Below are 19,364 nucleotides of genomic sequence, written 5' to 3'. Positions count from 1 at the left end.
CAGAAATGGGCTTGTAGAAGAGCCTGGCATGGAAAAATCCATGCCTCCATTGCATGGAGGCCAGGAAGCAGAGAGAGAGAGGGGTGGAAATGGAGATAAGGAGACACCCTTCCAGGTCACACTCCAGTGACCCACTCCTTCCAAGTAAGCTTATAAACTCTTTGGTGGATGAATCCACTGTGCCTCCATGATCCAGTCACCTTCCAAATGCTCCCCACCTGAACAGGTGACCGTGGGGGGTAGATTTAGACCTAAACCTTAATAAGTGTTGTAGCTGGGTCAAATGATGTTTAGTTTTCTTAAGGAACCTCATTCTAATTCCCATAGATAGTATTAATTTAGATTATCATCAATAGAGGTGTAGGACCTCTACAATGAAAAATTTAAAATTTTTCAAGAATCTTTGTTAGTACATGTTCACAGTACTACGTTTATAGTCCTTGTGTGGAGTTGATACATGTACACAACATCTTTTTGGGGAGACTCATTGTGTAGCTCAGGCTGACTCTGAATTTGTGGTGATCCTCCTGCCTCAGCCTCTTGAATTCTGGGATTACAGATGTGTGCCACCATGCCTGGTTATGTACATAACATCTTTCATTCCTTTCCACCTTCCTCCCTCTTCCTGTCCATTTCTGGATTCTCATTCCTTATGCAAAAGATCTATCTCCCTACTTTCCATGACCTCTCTTTTATTTTGCTCGTCGTACTCTGGGTTTCTCATGTAGAAGACATCATGTTATTAAAAACAGTTTGTAAGTCTCATTCATTTCATTTAGCATTATGATCTCAAGGTGCATCCTTTTCCCCACAAATGCTCAATATCTTTCTTTATGGCATCTATATTCTTTCTTTATGGCAGAATAACAATCCATCGTATACAAACAGCACATTTTCTTTACCCATTCATCTGTTGATGGACATACAGGCCACTTCCAATATTTAGTTATTATGAATTGTGCTGAAATAAATATGGGTGTGAATGGATCACTGTCATATTATGTCTTTAACTCCTTCAGGAAGATACCTAGAGGGGAATAGCTGGTCAAATGGAATTGTAGTTTTAGTTCTTTGAGACCTCTCCATACTGATTTCTGTAGTGGTTGCAAAGGCTGATCTAGAACTCCTGAGCTGTCAGTCCTGTCTCCCAAGAAGCCTGGATGACAGCAGTGTGTCGCTGCTCCCAGCTACCATCCCATCTTAATTCGAATGAGTGGTTCTTCATATTAGAAGAGTCCTTTACTGTTACCAACTGGTTTTCCATTGAACATAGCCTTTGACAAGCTCAGCATCCCCTGTGAAGTGGACATTGTGTATTTCATTTTTCAATTCAGAAAAACTAGGCAGTGCTTTTTATATAATTCACCCGAGGGCCAGTGCTGGGGCAGAGGACAGGGGCATATGTTATAGGTGGATCTTCAGCAGAGACCACATTGCATGGACCCATTGCATCAATACGATTAAAGCTGGCTGGGAAAAGCAGAGAGTTATGGAGTCTGTGGCAGAGTGAAAGACCACCAACTTTACCTCAAAAAGTAGCTGCCACTCAGGTGTGGTGGTACACAACTGCAATCTCAGATACTAGGGAGGCTGAGGCCGGAAGATCACAAATTTGAGGCCAGTCTGGGTAACTTAGCAAGACCTTTTCTCTAAATTAAAATTTAAAAAGGGCTGGGGCTGTAGCTCCAAACATGGGTTCAATCCTCAGTACTGTCAGTCATTTTCAGTCTATCACGTGGGACTACAGGCCTGGTGTTGCCAGTTTCTGAGTTTTCAAGAGAAATTATAAACCCAGAGTATTCATAAATACCCTGAGATTTTAATGTTGGCAAACAATCCAAATCAAATCTGAATAGGTGCTTTTCTCTCATAATAAATGATGGGGATGGGGGATTCATAGTACAGTGAATACTAAAATACAGTCTTGTAAAAAAATGTAACTCAGAGCTGGATGTGGTGACTCATGCCTGTAATCCCAGCACTTGGGAGGCTGATGCAGGAGGATTGTTGTGAATTCGAGACCAGCCTGGGCTACAAAGTGAGCTCAATGCCAGCCTGAACTGCACAGAGAGACCCTGTCTCAAAAAAGATCAAAAAAAGAAAAAAATGTAACTCAGAAGGTCTCTCAGGGCCGCCCAGCCAGTAGGGAACAGAGCCAGGACCTGGCCAGCATTTGTGGGATGTCACTGTGAGCACTGTCCTGGGGTGGACTCTACAGAACTTTAAAACTACTAGAAAGGACTCAAGACTATTATTTCCATACACAGGCAAAACTAAATAACATGAGGGATAAAATACACATCTCTGAGGGAACTCCTGTACATCTAAGTTCTAAAAAAAAACAGCTCTGGGCTCCGTTAAGGTTTTTTTTTTAAATATAATCTTTTTTAAAATTATGGTAAAATACATATAAAATTTACCATCTTAGTAATGTTTAAGCACACAGTTCAGTATTGTTCAATATATTCACATTATGTTGCATTCAATTCCACATTTCATCTTGCAAAGCTGAAACTCTGGGCCCATTAAATAACAACTCCTCGTTCCCTATCCCAGCCTCTAGCAACACAATCCTGTCTCTCTGGTTGGTTACTCGAGGAACCTCATACAGGTGAAATCATGCAGTAGCTGCCCCTTTGGTCCATGTTGTAGTACATGACAGAATTTCCTTCCTTTTCCAGCCTGAATAATGTCCCACAATGTGACCATAGCATGTACTGCTCTCCCATTCACTGAGGCACACTTGGGTTGTTTCTCGAGTTTGCTGCATGGGTGTGCAGAGATCTTGCTTTTAATTTTCTGGCGTATATTCCCACAAGTAGGATGGCTGGATCATGTGGCAATGAAAGTTTTAATTCCTGAAGTGTTGCCCTATTTTTTCCACAGGGCGGCACCATGCTCATGCTTTGGCTATCAGTGCAGTCCTCCCAATCTCTCCATGTTGTCACCAACACTTGTTTTCTGTGTGAGGTGCCATCTCATTTGATTTTTGCATTTCTCTGTTCTATAAGATCACTTGTAATCTTTATTTGGTTTAAATCTTAAAAAGCAAAACAGGGTATCAACTGCAAGGGGTAATATTTTGGTTTGGTACGTGTAAATCTTACAGAGTTTGCATGATCAGCTTTGAGACTGAAAGTCCTTCTCTTTTCATTGTTATTCATCCTAATTACTTAGTGGTTTGTATATCTAAGTGTTATCCATTGTAGCAATATTTAGGTGTGGAATTTCTTAAAAATGACAATCAATGTGTTTTTAATCTGCAAGCTCTTTTGACTATAGTAATTTTTTATTTAAAAATGTTACTGGCTAATCCCAGCACTCTGCAGTTTGAGATTGAAGGATCGTTGTGAGTTCCAGGCCAGCCTGGGATAGCTAGCAAGGCCCTGTCTCAAAAAGCCAAAAGCAGTAACAACGAGATTTTGCTGGATCGCTTTTATATAGAAAGTTCAATAAAAGAATTAAATGGTATTTTCCTAGACATTATTATATTGTATCTAATGTTACTTTAAAAAATGTCTGTGTTGTAAAGGATGCGTGTTCAAAAATGATCATCCCAGGGGCCAAATTAGCTAGGTCGGTCACAGAGGCAAGATGTACCCAGGTGCATGCAGCTAAGAGGAGATGGATGCTGGTGCGAGAAACAAAGAGATCTTACATGACCCAGGGACCAGAGGAAGGAGTCTGCAGTCCCTGCCAAAGCCACCCAGAAGACTCTGGAGTGCTGGTGAGGGGAGCACTGTGACTTGTGTTGATCTGTATCAGTCAAGGTTCTGCAGGGAAAAAGAACAGAACACACACACACACACACACATGCACGTATTTATTTACTTGTTTATTATGGGAATTTGCTCATGTAACTGTGGAGGCTGACAAGTCCTACCATCTGCCACCAGCAAGCAGAAAAGCAGGAAAGTTGTAGCATCCATCAGTTCAAGGCTGAGCCAACAGTGGCAACTCACAGCCAGATCAGAAGAGTTGGGGGTGGGGCAAGGAGACTGGCCACGTGTCTCAGTGTCTGGAGTCCTGGAGTCAGGAGTTCCGGTATCCAGGGCAGCAGAATGCAGATGGCCCACCTCCAGCAGAATGAATTTGCTCTTTTTCTACCTCTTTGTTCCATTCGGGCCTTTAATGCATTAGATGATGCATTAGATGATATTGGTGAGGGTAGATCCTCTTTACCCAGTGTAGATTCAAAACCTCTTCCACTGAGATGCTCACAGACATGAGGAACAATGATTTCTCAGCTGTCTGCACATCCCAGAACCTCATTAACTTGGTATGAAAATGAATCCTTGAGAACATGAACTATGAGATCTGCCAAGCTGCTAGGGCAGTTCGGAATCTTTCAGTACTCCTGAGTGCCCAGCCAGGGCTGCAATGGGCAGCTGGGCAGCACATGTGTGCCTGGAATTCAAGCAGGCCAAAGGTGCTGCTAGTTGGCTGCAATGCTTATTCTGCAGCTGTCTCTTGAGTGATACCTTCACGGAAGAAGGACACAGGCGGAGCGTTCACGGGCTAAAGCAAACGCTCACCAGTTTCTAGCAGAATGCAAATGTGGCAAATGTAAGAAAACTGTCTGCAGTGAGAATCAGTGCAAATACAAAACATAGCTCCCTCGGGAGTCAGCATGTCTGGGCACCGATAAGCAGAACAATTTCTGTAATTAAATGGTGCCATTACTGTAAGCATGATAAGGTTCTAGAAGGGACTTTGCCAAGGCGGAAGCCATTCCAACACAGTTTTCTTCTTCCTTTGTATTTTCCACTAAGCTGAGGTTTCCTGCTCGGAGAAGATTCTGGTGGCCCACAGTGGGCATCCCTGTTTCCAGGGGCAAAACTCCAGAATCAGAGTAGGGATGCAGCTCAGTGGCAGAGTACTTCCCTGGCATGTACATATTAAGGTTCCAACTTTGATCACAGCACCGAAACAAAACAAACCAAACACACACATGCACACACATGTACAAGCAAAGCAACCAGGTACTCGGTGAGGAAGCCACTATCACTACTGTGATACTACATGCAAGGACTACAGCGTGAGGTCCAGAGAAGGCAGGACTGAGCTTGGGGCTGTTCTGAAAGGAAAACACCTGTTCCACAGACAAAGGGATAATACATAAATTGCAAGGGGGAGAAAGAGCTATTTCCATCCATTACAAGGTGTGAATCTTACTTGGATCCTAATTTTTTTTTTTTGAGTCAGGGTCTTGCTATGCAATTCAAGCCAGCCTTGACCTCACTATGTAGCCCAAACTGGCCTTAAACTTGAAGCAATTCTCCTACTTCAGTTTCTGGATAGGATTATAGGTGTGTGCCATGTCCAGCACAGATCCTGATTCTTTTTGAGGCAGGTTTTGCTTTGTTTCCCAGATTGACCACAAACTCTTGGGCTCAAGTGATTTTCTGGCCTTGGCCTCCCATTTAGCTGGTGCTACACCCCTGGTGTGCTACACCCCTTTTTTTAAATTTTATTTTAGAGAGAATAAAACAGAATAAAATCAATAAAAAACAAGACAGTGTAAGTGACACAGGTTTTCAAAACAAGACAATGGAAATCAACATTGGTTATCATAATGCCTCTTGTTTCTTCAAAATAGCTGCCCATACCTTCAGACATAATAAAATCAAACAAAACAGAAACAGAAAAGAACCAATACAAACAAAATAATGAATGAAATAAGGATTTCAAAACAAGATAGTAAATCCAAAATAGCTACCATATATATCTTGCTATCTTCAAAATAGCTGCCCATGCCATCAGATACAACAAAATCAAACAAGATAGAACAGAACAAAATCCAACCAAACAAAACAGTGAGAATGATACAGGAGTTCCAAACAAGATAATAGCAAATTACAATGGCTACTACTTTCAGAAAGAGATTCCCCATAGAAGCTATGCTGTGTACGGTTATCCTCTGAATAGATGATCAGAGCACAGGCTTTAGGCCTGCAAAGCGAGTGGAACGCTAAACACTATAAGCATCAAGTTGTGTTTTACCTCATTAACTATTATTACAGCTTGTGTTTCTCCACATCAGCCAGTTGCCTATGCAGGGTGGGTGGGGAGGAATGTTGGCTTTTCTTGTTTTCCTGCTTGCCCACTGGAAGAGGCTGGTGTCTGGCTTTCCCAAAGTCAGTCTGTGCAAGGTGCCGACTCACAGGAGGTCTTAGCTTCTTGTTGACTTCTTGTTCGCCTCCCCCACAGTCCATGAATGGCACAGACTCATAGGAGAAGGCTGGCATCTGGCTCGCTCCCAGTCAACCCATGCATGGCACCAACTCACTAGCTCTGATTCTTAACACACAAACCAAAAAAATAAATCAGGGCATTTCTGAGACAGTTGAAAATTTGAACTCTTTCTTGGTATTTTATGACTAAGCAATTAGTGTTAATTATTTACGTATAATCAATAAGATGAAATGATAGGATGTTTTGGGTTTCTTTCAAAACAAAATGGGGTAGAACTCCATCTATAGAAGGAACAGAAGTGGCTTGGGTTGTGGCTGCAGGACTGGAAAGTCATTGGCTTTTTGTATACTACCTTATCTGCTTTTGTGACTGAGGTTCTCCAATGAAAAAATGATTTTTAAAAGTTACTAAACTGTGACAAAAACATAGTGCATAGGCTCCAATATGACGACACATCACAGGAAAAAGTCCATTGTCTCTTTTCATTTATTTTTGTCTTTCTTTTGAGATAAGGTTTTGTTATGTAGTACAGGTTGGCCCGGGACATGCTAAATACAGCACCCCAGGCTGGCCTTGAACTTGTGGCAAACTTTCGGTTTCAGCCTCCTGAGTATGGGGATTACAGGCATATGCCACTATGCCTGGCTGTCAGTTGTCTTTAAGACTATCTTGGTCCATCTATGTGCAAAAGAAAGGCCCAGGACAGCTTGGTGGTATCTTGGTCACCAGCTGTGCTGGACCTCTTCCAACTAGAGGCCCTGAGAACGGGCCTTGAGTGCCAAGGCTTTAGTAGGAACTGTCATGTCAGTGTAATTGGATGTCAACCCTTTATTTCCTTGTATTTATTTTATGCCTACTTCTATTTTGGCAACTGCTACTGATTTTTTTTTTTTTTACTTACAGAAGCAGCAAAGTTTATTTCCTATATAAATATATGCAAACATTTTGCTTTAAAGACAAGTAGGAAATGACAGTACAGGTGGCACTTATAGTGTAAAAGAAATTTTGTTTAGGGTGCTAGGAAATGACAGAAGTTTGGCGGGCACTGATAATAAATTCCAGGAAATGTTTTCTAATGGATCTGAGAGACAACCATCTCACTCAGATTGTCTCTCCTGTCCCTGAGGGACTCTGTGCCTGGGGTATAACTATCACTCCTGTCCCCTCCTGCCTCTCTGTGTGCCAGCCAAAGACCTGATGCCCAGGGAAAGGGTCCCAATGACAGGAATCAGAAACACCACACAGAGAAGTGGGGAGCAGCTCCTACCAATGTCCCCAGAAACAGTGCTTAATCAGGTCTGTCGGTGATCGAGACCCAGGGAGGGGGATATGTTTAAGGGCAACGGAAAGCATTTTCCCATTAAATTGCTGTTTTCTGCTGCAGAAAATGTCCTGATTACCTCAAAACAACTACTGAGGTAGTAGCAAGCTGTGTCCACTCAGAGAGTGTTACATTAGGCCTGTTTGCATGTTTGTTTTTTAACTGTGTAATTCAATTTTTTTGAGATGGATACAGATTCATATTAAAGTTGTAATAAATAATACAAAGAACTCCCACATACCCTTACTTTGTTCCCCCAGTAGTTTTGCAAACCCAGGGAGTTGGCATCGATGCAGTTAAGGTTTGGGGCACTTGCACCACCCCAGCCCCACATCACCTCCCACCCATCCTGTCACTCCACCCCCCCCCGAACCACTCATCTAGTCCCTTTTTTTCTGTAATTTTGCTGATTCAAGAATGCAGTTATGTAGGATGGAACTTTGCATTGCTACAGTGAAATCCTGTAACAATCAACTTTACAAAGAGAAGAAATTTGAGTTCCCCCTGGGAGCCCTGTACTTGCAGTTAGTTCTGGTGAGGACTTCGCGGTGAATGGCACATGGCAGTGGCAGGAGCATTTGTCAGGAAGAGCCCTATCTTCAGTCAGGAAGCAGAGAAACTGGGGTCTTCCAATCCCTGAGGTCAAACCTCCATGATCTAAGGACTCTGACAAGATCCACAGCACTTTCAAATGTCACTACACTGAGGACCAGAACTCTTGGATGACTCTCAAACTACCCACACCAAGGCAGTACCTCTTTGTTTTTCCATCCAGTACATCTGGATGTTTGTTTTATTTCTGGACCATGTTCCATCGTATGAGTGTGCCACCAGGTTCTCCATCTTCCACTGCAAGACCTTGACGTTTCTTTTCTTCCAGTTTTGGTTCATGTGCAGGGACTGAGATGAATATTTAGTTCTCATTTCTCTGGCACCAATGTCCGAAAGAATGTATGTTTTAAAATACATTAGCTGCCATCACAGCCAACATATTTCAAATGAAATACAAGGCTACACATTTCTCTTCAATAATGAGAAGATTTGGAAAGATGGGGCCACAGAGACTTGTGATCCTAGTGGACCAGAAGCCCAAGACCCTCATACCCCACTGAATTTCTTCTGCCTATTTACTTAGCTGTCTGGCAAGGATCCATACATCTGTATTTGCTTGGATAGGCATAGCGTGCCTTCTGATCTACTCAAGGGTACACTGTAGAAAATGGGCCCTTGTACAGCACCTGGTGACATACAGACTCCTTCCAGCTATGGGATCTCTGAGGCCATTTTTCCCACCATATATATCCCTGTTCTAGGGCCCCTACGCTTTTGTGAGGGTGACTCCAAAACCTTTATTCCACTCCAAAATCCTTTATTCCATCTCTAAGTTCGATGGGCCCAGAGAGGTGGGGTTACACACATCTGGGCCTTCTGAAGTGTAACGTTTCTCTGTGGCCAGTCCTGGGATCATCTCAATGAAGCTGCCTTTCTGAGCTTGACTGAGAATTAGCTTCCCCTTCCTGTGTTCCGCAGCACCTCTGTTTGCCTCACTGGCTACAAGTCCCCACAAGCTTCTGTACCCAACAGGGTCTGTGCATCCTTGCCTGCACCTTTTTAAACTGACCTCTTCCCACTAGGCTGAAAGTTTCCCTGAAAAACTAGATGAACAGTTTAGAGGCCCTGAGAAGCACATCGTGAGAATTCATGACAAAGACAGCTACAAACCAGAGCACTTAGAGCCGACTCCTAAGATCTTCAGTTTGTCTCTGTGCAGCTCAATTCAGTCAGGCTGCACTTAGGAGCTCGGTGTGCTCTGAGAGCACTGTTGCCCTCAATCTGACCTTTGGGGTGACTCCCTTAGGGCTTCCGGAGGACAGAAGGTACCTCGCAGAGAACATGAGGTCAGGGATCAGCGACTTACCACCCAAGCACTGCCTGGTCTACAGAACAATCTTGGGGCCATTTAGTCCGTTTTGAGGATGCTAGCATTTTCCTGGCATGGCTGTGAGGAGGACAAAGGACAGAAGCAGGGCTTCAGTGTTTTATGGGCTGGGCTGAGGGATGCATTGGCCAAATGCCAGCTGTCCAGCGGGTGTGTGTCCTTTTGCAATGGTCTTGCTCATGGCTACGTCCAGGCCTGGCTCTGCCTCTGACTCTACGGTGAGGCACTGAAAAGAGCTGACTGCGGAAAGATAAGAAGGTTCCCCAGGGGCGTCCAGTGCCAGCCAATGCCCTAAATCCTCCCAGGACACACACAGGCAGCACAACGGCTTGGCCTCCGCTTGATCTAGGGCGTCCCGCGGGCGCGCGCGCGGCCTTCTCTGCTCCCCCACAGGCGCATCCCCGCCTCCACCCACGCACCGTGGCCCAGGCGCCGCCCCACCCCCATCGGGCCCCCAGGCGCGCCAGCCAGGGGTGGGGGCGCCACGAGCCTGGCCCCTGCTTTCCCGCGCGCGGCAGCTCAGGAAGTGGTTGGAGGAGGCGGCCTTGCCCCGCCCTCCCCGCTATCACCTGCTGCCCCGGCGCGGGCGGGGACAGAGGCGCGGGCGGGAGGGCAGAGCGCAGGCCGGGTCACGGGTGACGCCGCGAGGATGGCGCGGGCCCAGGCGCCGCCGCCGCCGCTGCTTGTGCTCTCTGCGTTGCTGGCGCTGCCCGCTCTGGGTCCTGCCGCGGCCGCCAAGCTCAACATCCCCAAAGTGCTGCTGCCCTTCACGCGGGCCACGCGCGTCAACTTCACCCTGGAGGCCTCGGAAGGCTGCTACCGCTGGTAAGCCCAGCGGGTACCAAGACGTCCCCTCGCGGAGCGGAGCGGGGGGGGGTGGGTGGGGAGGGCACACGGGGGCGCGCGCGCGGCAGGTGCGCGGGCGCTGGCTGGAGGCCCGGACCTCGGTGGGGCGGGGACTCCAGGCCAGGGACTGGCTCCGCCAGTCGGCCCCCGCCCCCGCGACTGTTGCGAGCTGCACGACTTGGTGGTGTGCGCGAGTTGCCGCGGGGCGCATGGCGCCGCCGGGACTGGTTGCAGCTCTCTGACCGTGTGTGCGCGCGCGCGCCTTCTGTAAGGGACTGTTTAGGCGCGCGCGTGGCCTAACACGCGCCTACGGAGGGAGATCTAGAGCTGCTGCGGGCCTAAGCAGGCCTGCATCGGGCAGCCGTGTCCTGGGCTTGTACAGGGACAAGGCCTCCAGGTCACGGAGCCTGGGCCAGGGACCTTGTGGTCTTGTTGTCTTCTGTCTGAGACTTGAGAAAGAGGATGATTAGGGGCCTGCACATATCTAGTCTGAAAGCTCAGAGGTCTTGAGTTTGTGCAGGCACAGGAACTTCTCTTTGGCGCCCACTGGTGTGGACATTGGCTTTGGGAAGTGTGGAATGCGGCTATGGCAGATGCATCATACCTGTTCCTCCTCTTTGGGAAGGACAAAAACCTTTGATGAAGGTTTTGCCAGAGGAACCCCCCGGGGCCCTTTTCACAGATGAAAGCAGAGGGAGTGCGTGGGGTTCCCCTTGGTTGCTCACAGATGGGATCGGCCTGGATGACTGGGCTAGGGCTTGACCTACAAGGTGGATGCTCTGGGTGTGCAGGTGGAAAGGAGCCTCTGATACTAGCTCTGGAGACCAGACCGGGCCGCACCCATTCAGCCAAAGATGAATGGAGGTGGCTCCCTGCCACCCCCGCCCTCTCCAGGACACGCTTTTGCTTCTCTCTTTGTTTCCGTCTTACATGGCTGAGGCTTAGCAAGGTGTGAGCACATTGCAGAGCCGCGCACATGTGTGCCCGAGTCAGCCTGAACATCATGTGACACATGTAGGTGAGCGTGAAACTCGGCTGGTGTTCTGTTAGTTGTATCACCTGCACCTGTTGTGTCTTGCAAGGCGGCCTCCTGAAAGCAGGACACAACATGTCGGCCAGTCGCATTTTGAGTCTGGTTAGTGTTTTATAAACTTGGAGGGTCTTGTTCCGGGTACTGGACTGACTAGGGGCTTTCAGTTCGCTGTGTCCCTGTCTGGGCCTTGACTGGTGCGGGAAGATCAGTTGTTCATACTTTGGAGAAATGCGTGCTTCTTCTCTCCTTGAAGTTGTCGTCTTCATACATGGGTGAGGCAGAGGAAGCCGGTTATTAAAAACAGCTGGCTTCTAGTGACTCCCTTTGGAGTATTTGTGTGTGTGACTTGCTGTGAGGATCTGTAGTTGTGTTCTTTTTTCTAAAATAACACCCCTTTCTTTATTTTTAATGTACTTCATAGGTTGAAGGGGAAAGCATTCCCAATCTCGAATGCATCAGACGAATGCTAAGTCCCTTAGAAGTTTAGTGTCTGATCTTTAGTGCTTATGGCTGAGTGTGACTGCTTCTTTTGAGTGCCCTGTTAGAGGTATTTATTAATTGCAGTTTCCCCTTCACTTTCCAGGAGGACCTCATGAGGCAAGCATTGAAGATATTTTATTTGTAGTAATTCTGTTGAGTGTACTGTCTGATGCTTTAGTTGTGAAAACTGTCCTCTAGGCATTTTAAGGGTTGGTGTGTGGATAGCTGTATATCTACAATCACCTAAACCTAGGAGGAAATATACCATTTATCCGACAAGTTCACTGTGACATCTCCAAGATAAGAAACAAAGAGAATTAAAACCTTACAACAGAACCTGGGGCAAGGGGTGGGGATTTTGTTTATCCTTTGAATTTTTTTTTTTATTTAAGAGGAAAAAGAGAAAAACACAAAACAAAACAAAGCAGTGTAAGGTTAGTGCCCTGAAGTCAGCACCTGCCGGAGCCAGGACTTCAAGGTTACTTTTCCCACTTCTTGCTTTATATCATCGAGCAGCTGGATGGTTTCAGGTCTGGGGAGCTGAGAATGCTGTCTGTAGGCTACTCTGCCTGCATTTCAGAGGGAAAAGGCTGAACCTCAGTGAGCAAAGAGCTCCCTGCAAAATCATGGAGCAGGGCAAGAGGGAATTGGAGCCTGCCGGAGGCCACCGTCCTGTTAGATCAGGGGACAGTAGTTTCAGGCGAGTTCTCCAGACTAACCCACCCTACTAGTCCCATTCTTGTTTGGGCAGTCAGTTCATGGTTCTTAGACACTTTGAATTGGAGAGTGATTTGTAAGGTATATTTCATAGCTCCTTTTCAAAGTGTCCTTTATGTACAGAATGACATTGTACGGGAACCATGTACAGGGAGAAGTGAGGGAAGAAATATTACTGTAGTCCTTAGCCTCCTGTGTAGTTGCTGTTTTGGTTTCCTTAAGTTGCTTCTTCAACAAGGTCCTGTGGCCCATGGTTTATGGAACAGCTCATGCTGGGAGGCTGAACGACTGTCTCAGGTTAAGTCTGCCCTAGGGCTGCCCCATGACCCTCTGGAGTTGCAGCTCTTTTGCACTGTCTCCCAGCCCTTGGCTGCCCTGGAGGGCACATCCACTGTCCACTGAAATCCCCCTCTAGGGGAAGGACTGGGCCTGCCTGTTGGACAGGGAGGTGTCAGGGGCTGGGGACACTGACTGCAAAACTGAAATAACTTTACAAAGTGGATGCTCAACCACCCAAGTGAGTTTAATCCAATTGTTGGCTCAAGTACTTTCCATTCATTGGGCTCTCTCTGGATTTGTACCCATCCCTGTGGTCCTTTCATTCCAGTCACCCCCATCCCACTGGGGTCCACTCTTCCTCTCTACCCTCTGAGATCAAACCCTTCTTCGTCCCTCTGTCAGCATCTCTGAATCATAGGCTGTGGTCTCTCTTCTTACCTGCGTCCTGTTTGGTGTTGCTCCCAGTAGCTGGAGGAAGAGATGAAGAACATGGTAGGCATCGGTCCTGCCTTAGTGCCCGGGAGTATGAACACTGGAGGCCAACATGAATTTCATAGCTGAGTGCTGGAGAGTCACTTGAGGAGAGGAGACAGATGGCCCTGACAGTCTGAACTGGGCATGATTCAAGGTCCTGGGATGAGACAGGAGGGGTGGGTGGGTAGTGCTCTGCTTTTGTGGAGTGTACAGTGGAATGGGAGCTGACTGATTCAGATGAAGGAAATGTCTGTGTGATGGCAGAGGGTGTGTCATGCAGAGATAGCAGCTGCAGGAGGCAGTATGGTTGTCTTTTCTTTTTTTCTTTTTCTTTCTTTTTTTTTATGGTATTGGAGATTGAATCCAGAGGCGCTCTACTGCTGAGTTACATCCCCAGCCCTTTTTATTTTGACACATCTCTTTAAATTGCTCAGGCTGTCCTGGATCTTGTAGTCTTCCCCATTTCAGTTTTCTGAGTGGCTAGGATTACAAGTATAAGTGTCATTCGCTGTGCTTGGTATGCTAGAGAGACTAGTGCAGAGACCTGGCATGGGGGCACTGAATGTGTAGGAAAGGCATAGAGGAGGTGTCTTTCGTGAAGTTAGGGTGTCATTGTAAAGTCAGGAGTCAGTAGCACCAGGCCATGTGGGATCTCAGGGACTTTGGTGAGGGACAGGCAGCATTTGGCACATCAGGCCATGTTTTCTAGGTCCCCCTCTACCTACCCCTGAGGGCTGCCAGGACTGAGGCCCTTAGGCCTGGAGCTGGCTACAGGCATGGGAGACCCTGTTTATTCCCCCCAAGGCCCACAGGAGAGAGAGACTGGGAAGTCTGTTGACTTGAGTTGACTGGAGTCCAGGTTTTCTTCCTGCTTCCTCTGTGGTGTCTGTGCTGCCGGGGCTCTGCTGGCCTCTGAAGTGGCTTGTGCTCTGCAGACCTGGTCTCAGTGCCCCTGACAGCCCTGCAGGTGCATGGAGGATGAGCTGAGTCGTCCACCAGCCGCAGCAACTCTCACTTCTCCTTTTTCTGACTTCACTGTTGCTTTCTGGCCTGCCCTTCCTGTGTTCCTGGATGCCTGGCCTCTGCCCAGCTCCACTTTCTGGGTTGTGAGCATGAAGGCAGTGCCCACCAGAGCACCGTTGTGTGGTGATGATGATGACAGTCATTCTTGCAAAATTCAGTCTTCTTTCATTTTGGGAAGCAGTTGGCAGCTTCTGGGGATCCAAGTCAGGGCCTCACCATGTTAATCCAGCCCTGCTGCAGAGCAACACCACAGTCTTTCAAAATTCACTCTCAAGCCTTAGACTTCCTCAAAATGAGAGTTTGCTTCTGGTGTTAATATATTAACATTTTTTTCATTTTAAATTGTGGCAAATTTTATTTTGTGTCCATCTGACATAGACAGACATGAAACAAGACATCTTCTACCTCAGCCATCTCCGGTGTGCAGGTCAGTGGCATTGAGCATACTTGCCCTGTTCTTAGACCTCTTCATTTTGCAAAACTGAAATTTGGTACCCGTGAAACACAGCTCTCCATTTCCTTCCAGCCCACCTCTGCAAGGCTTCCTCCTTTTGTTAATACTTGAATATTTGTCTGTCTTCTCTGAGTCTTTGCAGGGATTCTTCCCTCCCTCAGCCTCCTAACACTATGTGGGTTCATCTCAGGGTCTGGAAATGCAGGAGCAGACTTTTTATTTTTTATTAATCCATGTGTGCAGTACATAAAGACTACATTCGTCATGGAGAGTTGGTCCATGAGCGTAACACATTCCAATCCCTTTTCTTCCTCCTCCCCGCTCCTTCCTCCCCTCTCCCTGCATCTCTCGATTCCTTTCTCTTTTGCAAAGGATCTGTCTTCTTACTTCTTATCTTTTATTTTGCTCCCTACTTATATTTTGGTTTTCTTGTACAAGAGAAACCATGTGATAAGCTAGAAGTTATTTCATTTAATATTATAGTCTCAAGGGTGCATCCATTTTCCTACAAATGACTCGTTTATCCTTTTTTAATAGCATAGGAGTACTCTGTTGTGTATAAATACTACGTTCTCACATCCAATAATCTGTTGATGCACATGTAGGCTGCTGCCAAGATTTAGCTATTTTACTAACTGTGCTGCTCTAAACATGGGTGTGTGTGTGGATCACTGTACTGTGATGTCTTTACCCCTTTTGGCAAGATACCTAGAAGGAGAAAAGCTGGGTCAAATGGAATTTTTAATTTGTTTGTTTGTTTTTGCAGAATCTCCCTACTGATTTCCATAGTGGTTGTACCAATATATATTCCATTCCTGCTAGCATTGTAGAAGGATTTGTTTTCCCCCTGCATCCTTGCCAGAATTTGTTGTTATTTGATTTCTTGATGACAGTTGTCTTTTTATCTAGCATGTAATGCTTAGTCTCTTTTTTCTGGTACTGAGGAATGAACCAGCCTTTATGTTGAGCTCCATCCCCAGCACCCCACCCTTAAAAAAAATTTTTATTTTTGTCCTGGCTGGGCTTGAATTTGTGGTCTTCCTGCCTTAGCCTCCCAAAGTGCTAGGATTAGAGGATTATACCACCATGCTGGCAAGACTCTCTTTTAAAATGTAGTACTTTTTCAATAAAGAATAAACAGGGAAAAAGTAAGAAAAAAATACAAACCTCACAGCCTTGTTCAAACCCAGATCACTGAGTTCAGAGCTGAACCCAGCGCTTGGATTCAGAAGGGAATGTGCTGAGGCATCTCAGCTGGTGATTTGTCTCCTTCGTTTTCCTTTAGGGCATTAAAAAACAAAGACATTTTAAAAATCATCATCTGGGGTTGGGAGCTGATTCAGTGAGGTTAAGGGGACCATTTGCCAGCGCCTGGAAGCTCAGCCCTTCCTGTAGGCAGCGCCAGATCAGCACTGAGGCCCTTGGTCTTGTTCTAAACTCTGTGCCCAGCACAGAGAGCAGGGCTGCGCTGAGACCACTGAAATCCTCTTCTGGGGGCATGGCCCTGGGCAGGTCACTTAACATCTCCTCCTACGTCACTGGGGGTTTAATGAGATCTTGGAGAGGCAAAGAAAATATTTATGCTATGCTGCGCTCTGTGCATGACATGGAACACACAAGTAATAAATGAAAGTTTGTGCAGCTGTTATTTTTCAACAGGTTACAAAGGGGCTGAATGAAATAAGGCTTCAAGCCTTAAAGAATGCAGTTGAGGGAATCTCGTCCCTCCAGACTCTTTTCTCAACTGCACTTGAAGGCAAATGCAAACCAAAATGGTTATGGTGCAACAAAGCAGTATTTTTTTCAGCTTATGAAGGAGAAATGCCCAAGCAGAGTTTGATTCAGGCTTTTGTGTCGCAAGGGGAAAGGAATGTTACCAGGACTCGGTCCTGTCCTTGACAGACTTCAGTGAGACAGAGAGGGGAATTGGCTGTGGCTGGATCCTGCCTAAGGGGAATAAGATAACATTGTAGCCTGACAGCCTTGAGGTTCCAGTCTAGTGTGGCATGAACCACTGCACCCCTTGGATACCCACAGTACTTGACCTCACCAGGACACTGACCAGAGAGCAGGTAGTTTGATTGGCCAGGTGCAGGAGTGTACTTTCCAGTGTCCTCAGGAACCTGGAGGGACTGCAAAGAAGTGTCTCAATTCATTTGACTGCTGTCACAAAACACCATAGGATGAATGGCTTCAAGCCACTGGAAGGAGTTTCTCACACTTTTGTGAGCTGGAAGTCCCAGATCCAGGATTGAGTCGCATGGCTTTTCCCCAGCTGCAGGTTGCCAAGGACTTGCTGTGTCCTCAGATGGTGGGAAGGAGTGACACAGCTCTCTGTGGCCTCTTTTATAAGGATACCTGAGCCTGTTCATGAAGGCTCTGCCCTACACCTAATCACCTCTTGATTCTATCATCTTGGGGGTTAGGTTTTCGACATCCACACCATCGCAGACATGTTCCTGTGGAAGAGCAGAAGAGCACTTTTAGCAGAGAGGCAGGAGGAGGCCTGGTAGGGACAGTCCAACATGAACCTGTACATTGGAAACGCGAGGAAGCAGTGTCACTGGTCCTTGACAGAGTTTCAGGAGAGAACAGGAGCAATCGTTTTTGAATTCGGTTTTACAAGGTCAGAACTTCACCAATTCCACACACAAAAACATTGCAAGACAAAGAGGACAAGTCATGCCCATGTGACGGCAGGGTCCTCCTGAACCCCTTCTTCCCCTTATCTGTGGACAGCACAGTTCTTGTAGCCAGAATCCTGCCAGACTACAGGACCCCAAGCTTCTCATTTGGGAGCCTCCATTCTTGTTAATCTTCCATTAGCTGTAATAAGAGCATCCTGTTATCCCACATAATCCATCTGATCCTTTATAGTTGGGTGCTATTTTTATTCCCATTGTGAAGACAAAGGTATGGAGTCCCAGAAAGGTGATGGTGGTCGCTCAAGGCCACCCAGCCGGTGGATGACAACCTCCTATCACACAACTTCTTCCCAGTAGATCACTGGATGGAATAGGGCTCTATCACTGTGCTACTGCACTGCATGGGGTCCCTCGGAAGGACAGATGCACCGTTCTGGACTGTGATGTCTGTCCTACATGCTATCTAGGGTGTAAGTGAGTGAGGGACACACATGCTGGCCACCAGCCAAGATGGGGCCCGAGGTGGCATGGTGGCCGTGCACCTCTTCCAGCAGCTCCTCCTGTCCTCTTGGATGTCCTGCCCCATTGGAGACCAGACTGACTGTCTCTTAGAGAATCCATGGGCTTGTAGGCTGCTCTGTTTACATGGCCTCAGAAACACTGTAACACTGTGGCACACTGCCACAGAGAGGAGGCATAGCCAGCGTGGCAGGGCAGGGCTCTGTTTCTCTTGCATTAGACCTCTGCGAGGTGTCGGGGAAGTCACTTCACTGTCATGCTGTTGCCTTTCCATGTGCTACCTGTGCTTCTATAGATTCAGCATTTCGTTCTTCTTCTTTTTTTTTTTTTTTTTTTGTCTTTTTGAAATAGGGTCTCGCTATGCAATTCAGGCTGGCCTTGGGTTCATTTTGTAGCCCAGGCTGGTCTCGAACTTGCAACAATCCTCTTGCCTCAGCCTCCTGAGTGCTGGAATTATAGGCATGTGCCACCATGCCCAGCTCCAAAGACACTTTGAAATGAATAAGTAATAATTAAAATATGCAATGAATCAATGAAAAAGTCACTCATCTATGCATTCTCTGACCCCCTCTGGTGGTGTGTGCACTTAGTGATGTAGTACAAGTTTGTCAAAATAAGAAATGACCTGGGAGCATGGCTCTGGATGAAGGCTGCACAGACCCCCTCTCCAATAAAGAGTGTTTCATTAGATGACTTGGGCTGAACACAGTAAGTATCCCAGGCATGTTTAAAGCATGGTGGGCCATTTGATAGCTGGAATGGTAAATGCATTTTCTACTTCCAGGATTTTCTTTTCATGATGGGTTTTTCAGGACACAGAGTAAGTTGAAGAGAGCAGTTGAGATTTATCATGAGAAATTAGAATTGACTTACAGATGATGTAGGTTGATGAGTCCTAAAATCTGCAGGAGGGCAGATACCAGCTGTCAGTGTGAATGCTGCAGCCTTAGACTCAAAGCCTGGGAAGAGCCCATGTTTCCACTCAAGACTGAAGGCACTCACATTCCAGAAGTGCAAATTCTCTTTTCAGTTGTTTTTTTGGAGATAGGGTCTTGGTATGTAGCCCACACTGGCCTTGAACGATATTGCAGTCCTCCTGCCTTGGCCTCCTGAGTACACAAGTGGTCAGCACTTGCATTCCCAGCCTGCATCTCCAGAGGCCTCTGTGGGGTTTACCTAAGGCTCCTTGGAGAGAGCCAGGAGGGGTAGAAGCACCCTGAAGGGGACCAGGTCCTCTGTGTAGCTGGTCCATGTGCAGAATGTTCCCCAGAGGGCCTTGGAGGGCCCGTGTCCAGGCCTGACCCTCCCCAGTTTTAATCAGTTCTGCCTTCTGAGCAGCGGTTCACTCTCAGCAAGGTGAGGGTGTTGCTGAGTCACTTGCAGTGAGAGCACAGGGGAAGATATTTTTATTTAGATGTTAGACTAATGCAGAAAAAAGA

The 19,364-nt window shown here is 46.7% G+C and overlaps 1 protein-coding gene and 1 long non-coding RNA gene across 4 annotated transcripts in view; one reads left to right on the top strand and one right to left on the bottom strand.

Annotated features, from left to right (window-relative positions):
* Positions 1-3,810: 3,810 nt before the first annotated feature.
* On the bottom strand, positions 3,811-9,894 carry LOC134473501 (uncharacterized). The gene is made up of 2 exons (XR_010043750.1): positions 9,435-9,894; positions 3,811-8,444 (listed from the first exon to the last, which is right to left on the bottom strand). It is a non-coding gene; the product is annotated as an uncharacterized LOC134473501 (long non-coding RNA).
* A 65-nt stretch (positions 9,895-9,959) lies between these two features.
* Positions 9,960-19,364, top strand: part of Nup210 (nucleoporin 210) — a 94,563-nt gene continuing 85,158 nt past the window's right edge. For all 3 annotated transcript variants that reach the window (XM_003463871.5, XM_063237950.1, XM_023562444.2), the window contains exon 1: positions 9,960-10,280. In XM_003463871.5, coding sequence (XP_003463919.2) covers positions 10,105-10,280 — 176 coding nt within the window. In that variant the 5' untranslated portion in view covers positions 9,960-10,104. The remainder of the gene's footprint in view (positions 10,281-19,364) is intronic.

Source organism: Cavia porcellus, unplaced genomic scaffold, assembly GCF_034190915.1.
Source record: "Cavia porcellus strain 051 isolate PalLab524CR breed Dunkin Hartley unplaced genomic scaffold, mCavPor4.1 scaffold_27, whole genome shotgun sequence".
Taxonomy (NCBI): Eukaryota; Metazoa; Chordata; class Mammalia; order Rodentia; family Caviidae; genus Cavia; species Cavia porcellus.
Note: the sequence above shows the minus strand (reverse complement) of the source record. Positions and strands in the feature narration are given on the sequence as shown.